Source organism: Adiantum capillus-veneris, chromosome 24 (genome assembly GCF_014529385.1).
Source record: "Adiantum capillus-veneris isolate H3 chromosome 24, ASM1452938v2, whole genome shotgun sequence".
NCBI classification, from domain to species: domain Eukaryota; kingdom Viridiplantae; phylum Streptophyta; class Polypodiopsida; order Polypodiales; family Pteridaceae; genus Adiantum; species Adiantum capillus-veneris.
In genome coordinates, this window is record NC_140954.1 from 104,642,969 (window position 1) to 104,656,449 (window position 13,481).

The 13,481-nt window shown below is 45.0% G+C and overlaps 1 protein-coding gene across 1 annotated transcript in view; it reads right to left on the minus strand.

Annotated features, from left to right (window-relative positions):
* LOC147426892 (uncharacterized) overlaps positions 1–12,148 on the minus strand; it is an 81,212-nt gene extending 69,064 nt beyond the window's left edge. The window contains exons 1-3 of the mRNA XM_086498405.1: positions 12,093–12,148; positions 11,980–12,016; positions 11,798–11,858 (exon numbers count right to left, since the gene is read on the minus strand). Coding sequence (XP_086354531.1) covers positions 11,798–11,858; positions 11,980–12,016; positions 12,093–12,095 — 101 coding nt within the window. The 5' untranslated portion in view covers positions 12,096–12,148. The remainder of the gene's footprint in view (positions 1–11,797; positions 11,859–11,979; positions 12,017–12,092) is intronic.
* Positions 12,149–13,481: the final 1,333 nt, after the last annotated feature.

Sequence of the window (13,481 nt, forward strand, 5' to 3'; positions counted from 1 at the left end):
ACCCAGTGGGCATAGTGGACAATGTGCCTCTGTAGGTACAAGATTTCACTTTTAGTCTGGATTTTGCTGTGGTTCGTCTTCCCAAGGTTGAGGGTGGATTTCCTTTGCTCATCGGTAGACCATGGCTGCGACACACTAAAGCACTTCATGATTGGGGAAACGATGCCATGTGGATACATACTCCTGGCTCCCAGATGCAACCCATTCGCCTAGAGGGAGGTGTGGATCCCGTAGTGCAAAATAGTTCTTTGTCCCTAGCAACCAACCTTGAATTGGAACAGCCTACTCCACCTAACGGGTCAGACGAGGATCTGTTGGAGTGGTTGGATGCTACCAAAGCTATGCCCTGTTATGGAGTCTCTATTCACTCTTTTCATGAAGGTACACCCTCTCCCAATGTTTCTAAAGTAACTAAACCCAATGAGCCAGCTCAATGATTGAAGGTCATAAAAGTTACTCCGGATGCGCCCTTGGTGGAAGCCTTTGAATTTGGTGAGCCTATGCAGGATCATAGAAACAAACAAAAATCTCCTCGACAGGAGTTCACCCCCCCTCAAACATCAGCCCCATTGGTGTATGCTTCTCCGACGAGAACAAAGCTCACTTCACAGAGCCCATCCTGCTTCATGAATTCCCTGCTCATGATAATTGTCTTGCTCATGGTTGCTACGCTCTGTAGCATCTTCTCTTTCAACCAGTGGACCATGGAATTCATCTACACTGAAACAAGAATTCATCTGACTATACTTTGCATTGGAGATGTGTATTTTTTATCTGTCACCCCTCACCCCCTTTCCTCCTACCCACCCCTATACAACACTTGCCCTACCCACCCCCTCACACACTCTCGCCCCTACCCACCCCCTCACTTGCACTCGCCCCTATCTTCTCCCAACTCGCCCCTACCCACCCCCTCACACACTCTCGCCCCTACCCACCCCCTCTCTTGCCCTCGCCCTTGCCGTCCCCTACTCGTCCCTACCCACCCCCTACCTACCCTCGCCCTCTCCCTACCTCCCTCGCCCTCGCCTCCCTCTACCTAACTCTCGCCCCTACCCACCCCCTACTCGACCCTACCCACCCCCTCTCTTTTGCCCTCGCCCTTGCTCTCCCCCTACTTGCCCCTACCCACCCCCTACCTACCCTCGCCCTCTCCCTCCCTCCCGCGCCCTCGCCTTCCCCTCCCTAGGCCTCGCCCTCGCCCTCGCCCTCCCCCCTACCTACCCCTCGCCCTCCCCATACCTAGGCCTCGCCCTCGCCCTCCTACATACCCCTCGCCCTCCCCATACCTAGGCCTCGCCCTCACCCTCCTACGTACCCCTCGCCCTCCCCCTCGCCCTTCCCCCTACCTACCCCTCGCCCCCCTACCTACCCCTCGCCCTCTCCCTACCTCCCTCGCCCTCGCCCCCCTACCTACCCCTCGCACTCCCCCCTACCTACCTACCTCGCCCTCGCCCTCGCCCTCGCCCTACCTACCCCTCGCCCTCGCCCTCCCCCTACCTAGGCCTCGCCCTAGCCCCCGTACCTACCCCTCGCCCTCGCCTTCCCCCTACCTACTACCTACCCACCCCTCGGCTTTCAAGCATTCACCTGGTTTCCTTGTGGCTTTCAAGCATCCAGTTGCTGTTAATGCTTTTCGTTCTGCCATCACGATGGAGCTTAACCTTATTTTCGGTGTTACTCCACCTTATGGTCATCCCTCTTTTCGAGAAGAGTGTTGTGCAGAAAGTGTTGCAAGGTTCATTTGCAAGCGTGGACTAGGTCATTTTCATCTCACTATGGTTATGGAAGATAAAGATGTGATGGATCCAAACCGAGCATATTTCTTTGCTGGGGAGCCTCATTCTGTTTAGCCAATTGGGATTCTTGGACTATGCAATCATACTGGGTTCTTGCCTATTCAAAGGCTTAAGGCGTTTGCAAGCAGTCAGTGTTTTTTACTCCACTTTTTGAGGCATGTAAGGTCAAGGTTGGGCGGGCCTAGCACCTGCTTCACGAAAGATGTACGGATGCAGTACCTAGTGGTTTTCTTTCACAATTTTTTAGTACTCCTCTCACCAAGACAGTGGGCGGTCTTGTGGTGGGCATTCTGTAGCAAGCTATAGTGTCACCTTCACAGGACACACAGTTAGTACAGTTGGTCTGGTCTGGTTCACACTGGACTAGACTCTCTAGGTTGGGCAGTGACACGTGGCAGGGACTCTAGTAGACATCGTGGCCAGGTCACCACCCTCAGTTTGCAGAGAGACGTAGATGGCTGACATTTATGAGCCGTTGGTGGCTCTTTATGGTGGCACATATGAGTAGTAGTTGTTGGGTCATGTTTATCATCTTTACGCAGTCGTCTTGAGTGAGTCTAGACACAGAGCACATCTTCACCATCCTTTTCATATCTGAGCCTCGACACCCCATTGTACCTGAGAGTCCTGGGCTGGAGTGTGTGTGCTGCCACGCCAGAGTCTGTATCAGTTCTTTGAGATAGTCGAGTCTCTGTCAGCTCAGTTGTTGTCTATTGTTTCCTGTTTTCAGTCTGTTTTGAGTGAGATTGTCACGCACATTGCACTGAGGAGCACACACTGTAGAGAGCACGACACATTGTCTGCGCTACAGAGAGTCAGTTGGCTGACTACCTCGCTCGTGGTTTCATTAGACCTAGCACTTCGCCTTGGGCATCACCAATTCTATTGGTAAAAAAGAAAGATGGTACTATGCGCATGTGCGTAGATTATCGCGGATTAAATGCGATAACCATCAAGAACAAGTATCCTCTGCCTCGAGTGGATGAGTTGTTTGATCAACTCCACGGGGCAAGATACTATACAAAGATAGATCTTCGTTCAGGATACCACCAGGTGCGTATCCTACTACAAGATATCTCCAAAACTGCCTTTAGAACACGGTTTGGACATTTTGAATTTTTGGTTATGCCGTTTGGTCTAACCAATGCTCCAGCTACATTTATGACACTCATGGATAGTGTCTTACGTCCCTATCTTGGAAAATTTGTTGTGGTTTTCCTTGATGACATTCTCATTTACAGTAAGACTGAAGATGAACACATAGAACACTTACGATTAGTGTTCGAACAGCTACGAGCTCATGTGCTGAAGCAAGTGCGATTTCTTTAAAACAGAGATACATTACCTCGGTCATGTGATCTCTTATTCTGGCATCAAAATGGACACTGACAAGGTCGCTGCGATTCTTCGATAGCCACATCCCAACACGGTTGAGGAGCTTCAAATATTTTTAGGCATGGCTGGATTTTATCGACATTATATCCGTGATTATGCCAAAATTGTTGTTCCTATGACGGATCAACTTAAAGCAAAAGGTAAGACCTTTTCTTGGGAAGAAGCCCAAAAATACAGTTTCGAACAGCTCAAGGTAGCTATAGCCATTGCTCCCATCCTAGCAATCGTAGACCCACTTAAGCCGTTTGTGGTAGCGACTGATGCTAGTGATAAAGCGATTGGTGCGGTACTTCTCCAGGAGGGAAGGCGTATAGCCTTTGAAGTAAAAAGTTAGATAGAGCTCAACAGAATAATTATGTCTATGTGAGAGAGCTCTATGCCATAATTCACGCTTTACGAAAGTGGCGACGCTATTTATATGGTGCCGAGTTTGAAGTAGTTTTTTACTATGAGAGTATCAAATGATTTAATACTCAAACGGACTTGAAGGGCCGTAAAGCTAGATGGGCCGAAATCCTTTAAGATTATGATTGTAAGCTACAATATTGCAAGGGGCGATATAATATAGTAGCGGATGAACTAAGTCGGATGCCTCAGATTAATTCACTTGCTTTCACGGAAATAAAGAGTGGATTTTTAGAGTCATTACGTGGCAAGTGTGCACAAGATCAATCATATGCTAAAGTGTGGAGTGCAGTTTTCAAAAGGGATCCCTCACATTCACAGGTCTCTGAACAGCCAGATCAACATGTCTCTACACGCGCAGATAGAAACTCCAACACATAGAGCTCCACCCCTACTCAGGAAGAGCTTAAGCGATGGAAGAATTTTTTCATTGATGATGGCTACTTACTCCACAAAGGTAGAGTATGTGTGCCAAAGGACTCAGACACTACGCGCCAAATCTTATTTGAGTGTCACGATAGTTCAAGTGCTGGTCATCCAGGTATTCGTAAGACATATACCTTAGTTAGACGGCAATTTTATTGGCCGGGCTTACATCATGATGTTCAAGAGTACGTACTAAACTGCCAACAGTGCCAACTTAATAAGGCAGAGCGTCTCAAGGTAGGTGGCCTTTTACATCCTTTAGAGATTCCACAAGGTAAGTGGAAGAGTATCTCTATGGATTTTGTAGTAGAACTACCTACTACAAATCGTGGCCATGATGCCATTTGGGTAATTGTAGACCGTCTCACAAAGATGGGTCGATTCATTCCTATTGAGACTACGGTTAAGACACCGGAATTAGCACGGCTATTTATAGAGCATATATATAAACTCTACGGTCTTCCAGCTAGTATCATTAGTGAAGAGATCGAAAGTTCGATAATCACTTCTGGAGAGGTGTTCCAAAAGTTGGAAACTAAACTTAATCTAAGTACGGCTAATCATCCAGAAACGGATGGTCAAACCGAAAGAGTTAATCAAGTGTTAGAGGATATGCTACGAGCGTACGTTAGCAAGAAGCAAACCAATTGGGAAGACTACTTACTTATATTGGAATTTGCTTATAATAGTTCAAAGCATGTGACTACAGGGTTTAGTCCATTTATGCTTTTATATGGATTTCAACCTAGATCACCCGTTACGGTGGGGTTGGCTAAGGAGAAGATACAACAAGCGAAGGATTTTCTCCAAGACCATTTTGACATGCTTCGAGTTGCTCGACAAAATGTTAAGCAAGCTCAAGATTGATATAAGAAGTACGCAGATGAGTATCGTCGTCTTGCTACTTTCGAAGAAGGAGACAAGATTTTCCTCAAAGTTCCGGAGCATTCAGAAATTCTGGAGATGGGAAAAGTTGCTAAACTTTCACCACACTACTGTGGACCGTTTACCATTCTGAAACGTATAGGTCAAGTGGCCTATAAGTTAGCTCTTCCAGAGCACTCACGAGTTCATCCTGTTTTTCATGTTGGCCGTTTACGAAAACAACTAGGACAAAATGATAATGTCATTGACACAGGTGTGTTGGTTGACCTTATCGAACCGCCAAGCATTCCTCATGAGACCGAAAAGATTTTGGATTCTCATGAGCTTCGCACCAAACATCATGTCAGACGACAGGTGTTGATAAAATGGCTAGATAGACTTGAAGAAGATTCTACATGGGAGAATGTCTCCGCACTTAAGAAACGTTTTCCTACGTTCGTTTTCGAGGACGAAAACGATTTTCCAAAGGGGGGGTAATGTAAGGACATGGGTCCTATGGGCAAGGCCATCGGCACGGCCGGACAGTGTGTACGCTAGGGGAAGGCTATAAGATAGCACGGTTGGGTGGAGACTAGCACACGCATTACCACCGCCCTTTCACTTGCGCTCACACCAAGGTTGCTTTTTCCCACCTCACGTCGATTGGCCGGCCGCTAAGTGCACGGTCCGCTCTCAGTGAAAAGAGGCACAAGGGGAGGCTGGATAAGCCCTTCTTTCTTGGGTTTCTTGTCACTCTTCAAAAACACGATTAGGAATCGACACGTCCAAGAGGTCTTGGGTTACGTGCGACCGCAACAAGCAAAAACAAATTATGTGGTTCTTGTGGTTCTTTCCTTGAGTGATACAGAACACTGCCAAAGCTCTAATACCAATGTAAGGTGCAGCGGAAGTAAATGTTGAACTTTGCTCAAGATGAGTGCTCCGAACTGTGCTCAAGGATTCCTTTTACTTACGGAAGGGAGAGCCTTCCTTTAGTGAGAGAGTGCAATGGACACAAACAAAGTGAAGAACACTGTGAATGGAAGTGCATGAGACTGAGAGAGAGAGAGAAGAGAATACGACACTAGGAAGTTGTCAAACCCTCCTACGAAGGCCCCACTCTCATGGCGAGAGCGGTCTACTTATGATTGCACAAATCTCTACAATGCTTGGACTTGCCGACGATGAGGACGACGATGAGACGGGCTGAAATCTAAAAAACGCTAAGAGCTGAAATCTGCAAATTTTTATCTGTTGAATTCTGACTCTATGTCGATGACGATGTCGATGGTGATGATGTGACAACGACGCGCTGAAAACGCAGATGCTGAAATCTGCGTTTTCCGGGCTGAATCTGCAAACTACACGGGATCTAACCGTGCGGCGAGGATCTGCTACGAGAAGGTGAGATCTGCAAGGTTTGGGGGTTCTACTATGGGTACTGAATGCTGAAAACTGAAAACGCTGGTGTTCCTTGATGTTCCGTCGCGGTGAATCTGCAAAACGCTGAAGTGTGATGCTGATGCAAAAATGCTAGGGATTGAGTTCTACTGCTGGAGAAAATCCCCTAACGCTAGGGCTGATCTGCTGTTGTAAAGTGGTTCTGCTGTGTCTGCTAAGGCCGAAGCTCCTCTGCTATGCAAAATCGCCAAGGCTGATCTGTCTTGCAAAAACGCTCGCTTGATGCTGAGTTACAAAAACGCTAGGTCATGTAGTTGAGGGTCTTGCTGAGAAGGTGCCTTTGAGCGGTGCTCCTGCTGCCTCTTCTGCCAAAAAGTGCTAGCGCTATGTTTCTACTTATACAAACTTAGGGAATTTGCCCTACCTACTTTCCAACAAAAGTCACTTAAAAATAATAAGTGAAAAATGTCAAAAATAGGGAAAATTGGTCTATGCACTATAAAAATGCTACTGATGGGATCTGACTGGAATCTGATTGTCACGCTGTGTGCAACCAGAGGATATGCATCTAATCTAAGTGTCTGGACATGCAAGGTCTGCTAACAGACTCACAAAAGTGCCAGATCACTTCCTATTCTAGACTGACTTGACTGAACTGAACCCTCGTCATGCTGTAGCTTGTCCACGGACACATAGGGTTGGATGTGTCACGTGACAGAGAGAGAGAGAGAGAGAGAGAGAGAAGACTAACACCAGATGGGGTCCCAAACCCCCCTCCAAGGGCCCTCCTCTCTATCGCTACTCTAGATTGCACAAATGCTGATACAATGGTCCTAGATGCTAAGATGCTGATGGGATCTTGTGGGAGATGCTTGGATCTGCGAGGCTAAGGGCTGAAAACTGAAAACTCTAGGGTTGATTGTCACGAGGACGGGCACAACATGTCAACGGAAAAGAACAGACTAAACAACGTTAATCACTTCAAATAAACATTGAACTGAAAGAGATGCACAACACACGAGAGGGGAGTGGCGGAGTTCCAACCCCAAGAGAGCACTAGCCCCAAACATCGGCGCCCCTTTCGGTATTTCTTTATATTGCTTGAGCTCAGTACATCGTCGGTACTCCATCCTCTGCACCTCCACGCGGAGAATGCTAGAGAATGAGCCCTTGGCTCATATTTGAAGGCCCTTGGCCTCTCAAAAGCAGTTACAATGAAACGCTTCAAGTTCTAAAAGCATCTGGCCCAAAAGCTAGAGCTGAAAATCAGCCAACGCAAATTACAAAGATCTGTACAGGTGCCACATCAACAACGTAAAACGCGGGCGTCTGTACAATCTGCCATGTTATCATGTAAGTGAAAAATCCGGAAGCTCCGTACAATCTACCACGTCATCAGTTTCTATGCAAGAAGGTGTGTCCTGCTTTATTTAGGTCACTTGGGCCTCGTCCGAGTAGTTGGTAAAAACTTCTTCTGTTGCTTCTTCTTCTGCTGCTTCTTCTAGGATTTAGGTCCCTCGACTAGGATCTGCAAGTTGGCTTCGTTCTTCAGTGGTTTGACACGTTAGCAGTTTGTGAAATCCCCCCTTCTTGAAAGAAAGTAATCGTCCGCGATTATAGCATTTCTGCAAAACAACTCAAGTTAGCTCAAGAATTTCCGAGGATCATTCCGAGGGACAATCAGTTTTCTCATTCCAAATTGGAGCTCTTGATATCTTGGGTAGTTGGCTTCCCAAGAAAATCTCATCCAATAAGGAGTCTCGTTCCAGATTGGAGCTGTTGATATCCTCGGTCGTTGGTTTCACACAAAAATGTCATCCAATAAGGAGTATTTAATGGTTGGCACATCACACTACAACACAAACGCTCACATATGCATGTTACAAGACATAGTCACCGATGAACACTCCCCCCGCAAATAATCACCTTGGTCCGTGCCATGAGCTGTTCAACGACTCCCTCATCACTCCTCCCGCAAATAACCTAAAAAGGTCCGGGCCATGAGATATAGAGGCCTTTTACAACCAAACGCCCCCCCCAGATCGCAGCCTGCGTCATTTGGAACTCGAAAGTCGACAGGGCTTCCATCCCGAAACCTGCACCAAAATTAGGGTTAAAGTTCTTCCATAAGGTTGCAACCGACTGCAACATGGTCCATAAACTCTTGAATCGTCGAAACTGGCTTGGACAAACAGTGTTCATGTGGTGGTGATAATAGCCCAAAGCTATAGCAATCTCACGCCTCCAAGGTTCGAGAAGAGACACTTGCTAAGAGATGTCCAAAAATTCCATGTTGTAATCTGCTAGGCTTTCCATAGCAAGCATTTCAAGATACCCCACTTTGGCAGAATATGCACTCTAAAGGAAGATGCCAAAAAGCATGTAACTTCGGGCAAAAAAATTTCTTAAAAACTTGCCAAGCCCTTGGAGTGTGTGGCTTTGTAGCTATTTAGATCCGCCACTTCATGGCACCGCCTCTGAGAAAAAAAAACGGTGGCTCAAAAAACATCTTTGATCCTTCTCTTGCAAGTGATCTTTATGGCTTATGCCCTCCCTGTAAGATAGAGCGATGAAGACGGGAGCGCGCCCGATGCGCGATGGAGTAAGGGTGGGAGTGACTAATAAGTCCGGGATCGGAACATGAAGATTCTTTAATGCAATCTCTTGTAAAACTTAGTTCCATCTTGCTCTGTTTGCTCTTTGGTAGGACCGGTGTGCTTTCAGAAAAGCACGTCTCTTTAATGCAATCTCTTGTAAAACTTAGTTCCATCTTGCTCTGTTTGCTCTTTGGTAGGACCGGTGTGCTTTCAGAAAAGCACATGTCTGAAGCTCTGATACCACTTTCACAAGAACGAGTACCACGTGCCAACGGAAAAGAACAGACTGAACAACTTTAAGCACTTAAAATAACACTGGACTGAAAGAGATGCACGACACAAGAGACGGGATTGGCGGAGTTCCACTCCAAGAGAGCACTGGCCCCAAACGTTGGCGCCCCTTTTGGTTTTTATTTATATTGCTTGAACTCAGTACATCGCCAATACTCCACCTTTACACCTCCACGCAAAGCATGCCAGAGAATGAGCCCTTGGCTCATATTTAAAGGCCCTAGCCTCTCAAAAGCAGTTTACAATGAAAAGCTTCAAGTTCTAAAAGCATCTGGCCCAAAAGCTAGCGCTGAAAATCAACCAGCACAAATTACAGAAATCTGTACAGGTGCCACATCAACAGCATAAATTTTAAAACAAGGGCGTCCGTACAATATGCCACGTCGTCATGTAAGCGAAAAATCTGAAAGCTACGTACAATCTGCCACGTCATCAGTTTCTACACAAGGTGTGTTCTGTCCAGCGTAACCGCGAAACGTTTCAAGGCCGAAACGTTTCACCTTGAAACGCGGCGTTTCACCATGAAACGTTTCAGTCCAAAATGAGAGCATAGTGAAACATGAGACCGTTTAGCGACTTTGAAACTAAAACTATGGTAACTTGTTGTTAGTGAAACGGCTTGTGTTTCACTTGATGAGCGAAACGTTTCAAGGCCCGAAACGTTTCACCTGTCCTGACCTATCTAAACGCGTTTCATGGTGACGTTGGCTCTGTCTCATTTAGGTCACTTGGGCCCCCATCCGACAGGGTCCGAGAAGTTGGTAAAAACTTCTTTTGTTGCTTATTCTTCTTCTGCTACTTTCTAGGATTTAGGCCCCTCGACCAAGATCTGCAGGTTGGCTCCGTTCTTCAGTGGCTTGACACATCAGCAATTTGTGACACTAATCTAGCTTGGAACTACTACCTGACAATGAGGCTAGGAGTGAAATCTGAAAATGCTGACTGATTCTGTTGCTAAAGTTGGCAATAGGCTGATGGCTTAAAAACACTGAAGATACTTATGTCGTAGGTACTAGAATCCTGGATAGGTGACTGCTAGGGTCTCCTATATAGGTGCAAAAGTCTTGGTCGAGCAATGTCACCCAAGACTTTATAAAATGATGCTAATATGTCAACTTATTAATAAGTAGATGAACTACTAAAAAGAGATGCTTTATACGCACTTATTACCTAGGCTTAATGGTGTTGTATGAGTGCCTACACCTAGCAGACACTGGTTGTGCTCATGTGCAATTAGAGGGTATGCAACAACACTAAAGTGTCTGGACATGCACGTCATACGTACAAGCTCACAAGGGTGCCTAGGCCCAGAACACTTCCTAGGCCGTCCTAAATTCTAGAAAGAGTTACAGCTTGTCCACATGCACATAGGTTAGATGTGCGTGTGACATGTTGAGGACTTTACTAAGGAGGTCGCTTTACCCTTTGTGGTCTTTTGTCTAGCCTCTTGACTCTTGCCCCTCTATTTTACTTCTTCTATCTCGGCTTGTTGCCATTTTGCCTTGGCCCTAGAGGCTAGAGTGTACACTCCTGTCCCATTTTGCCATTTTTTGTCTAGATTGTACACTTTCATTTGTTTACCGCGCCATTGACACCTCATTGTAGTATTCTGCAAATGTGATTGTAATTCTAGGCAGCCCTACAACATGATTTAGATCCCCACAACAAATAAATAGGCTGCCCATGATATGCAGAAAGAAGGCACCATAATATTGAATGTGAGTCCCCAAACTAATGGAGGGTGTCCACATACATGGGTAGTGGGTCCACAAACAAGGACCACTAGGCTCACACACACACAACCTCCCCAAGGCAAGGCTCCAACACATCTAAAAGATGCACCCTGCACCAACAGCATTGCAATAAGCCTCTCCGTTTACCCTTTTCAAGTGGAGAACAGTTGATTATGACCCTCTATCAAGAACACGAGCATGTGAAATGTGTGGTCCATAAATGAGAGCCGAACTAATACATGTCAACTCCTCTAAATTTCAACCATTTGCGTTGAAAGATTGATGGCTGCAAATAGCGTCTATTCTATACAAAATCACTCTTCAAGCATCAAATGTTTTTTCTTTTCAAAAGTTAATTAAACAACAATGGCAAAATGGAATGTGCATAGTCCCATGTAGGCTGACCATTCCTCAACTCAACAAATTTGAGAAGTGTGAATCAAGTTCCTGCTGAAAAGTGTCCAACTATGACTCATTCAGCAGTTCATGATCAGATGCAATAGACACTGATTTCTTCTTTTCTTATGTAGATTGAATTTGGACAAATCTATGCCCAGGTGGCAGCAGCCCCAACGACTGGCTACTTGGAGATTAAGCATATACATATGCTCAACATGCATGCCACCATCCAACACCCCGTTTTGATAGATCAGTCAATATGGCAGCCCTAGTGCTGGTTATAATCCTATCTCTTGCAGTACGGATTGATCAAACATCGTGCTAATGAGGGTAACTATTAGCTGAAATAGCAGGCATCTGCTTGTGATGCACCTCCATATCTGCTTGAGAGTTTAACATTATTATTAATTCTTCTTTACTACAAAACATTTTAACATGAATAAGTAAGAACATCTGATGGGCATGTAGAATATGGAAGAAACGGTACTTCACAATTAAGTCCTTTTGCTCATCAGATTTTCTCTGCTTCTCTAATCTTGCATCAAAAGCTGCTTACATGCAGATAAAACGATGAGAAGACTGCAAAGAACCGGCACAAGACACAGTCTCTGCAAGACTCGAAACCACTTTTTCTGCAGTACTGAATGCGTAATGGAGAAAGCAAGCTACCTGCTCCTTTGGATGGATTGAAGCGGACGCCCGCCGCCTGCAGAAGACATTTATGGACGATAGGTTCAGAACCGGAAACAGGAGAAATTTATCCTCATGTAAGACAATCCCACCATGATGGTAGCGATGAGGGCACAGGCTCGTCGTCAAAATTGTCCCCTCGCCATACTTTTCTTTTGAAGTGGCGGTTGATTCCAGTTCAAAATTTTAAAAGCATCCGACAGTTTTGAACTCGAGAGTTAAATTCCATAATCTACCACGCTTGGGTGGATGTAACAATTTCCTCATGTTTCTCTCTTATTCTCACGTTGAGAAGATCTTCAAAGTCAAAGCAACAATCCCAATAGACCTCAAAAGAGCATGGCTTGAGTCAAGATTGGTATGGTTCAAGCTTGTTTTACAAGAACATGATATCCCAACAGACCTCAAAATAGCATGTTTGGAGCAAGCATCATGGCATCTAAAACTTGAGTCAAGATTGGTATGGTTCAAGCTTGTTTTACAAGAAAATGACATGGCCAAGATAGAGGTGGATGTTGCATCTAATCTTTTCTACCTACGCATCTTGATATTCTTGCATGGCTTAGGATAAGTCCAACGTGATATGGCCAAAATAGAGGTTGTTGTCATTCTACTTAAGTAGTTTAATATTCTTGCATGGTGGAGGTTATAAACCTTGGCCTAGAAAGTTAGCACTCAAGCTCGGTAATAAATCCACAGTTAGGCAAAGAAGAAGGCAAATGTGAATGTAAATCTCCATAAACTATTTGAAGAAAAGGAGAAGGCCATCCGGTAAGCATTTATCATTGCTCATCTAATCCTCTCTAAGCAAACAAGCTTTCAAAATCTACAGTAATTATCATATTGGAAAGGTTATCGGTGCTCCATCTCATAGAGCCCAACCATAAAAGTTGTCCATTTGGTAATGTTGGCTTCCTAATATCTTCCCAACACTTCCACAACTTCAATCCATTAAATCAAAATAAATTTAGCAAAATAATTGATTAAATAATCACAATATATGAAGAGAACAACATAAACAAAAATCAAAACATAAGACACCATATTGGGTACCAATCCCCCCTCTCAATCAATATGATTAAGTATTTGCCTTTCGCCTCTTTATTCATCTCATGGAGCATGAATTATGAAAAGATAAATATATTAAAGATAAAAGAGCATGAGCTATGCAATCAAAAGAGTGCATGACATCATTAAGAGAGAATATTAGCATAGAAGGGGGGGAAAGCATATCTTCAACAAACTTGGCTCTAATGAAAGTTCGGATGGCTCCGTTATCTTCGAAAGGAGAGTAAAACAGTAGATCACTTAGTCTAGATACTCTTCAAGCACTCGTTTTCCTCGTAGAGGGTCAAGAAGATGATTCCTACTAAGAAAGTGTGGTGCTCGTGATGACATGATTTCGGGATTCCCTTTCTCTCTTTATTGCTTGCATGCATGCACCTAAATAGAAGTGGCTACTTTTCACTGGAATTCTCAGA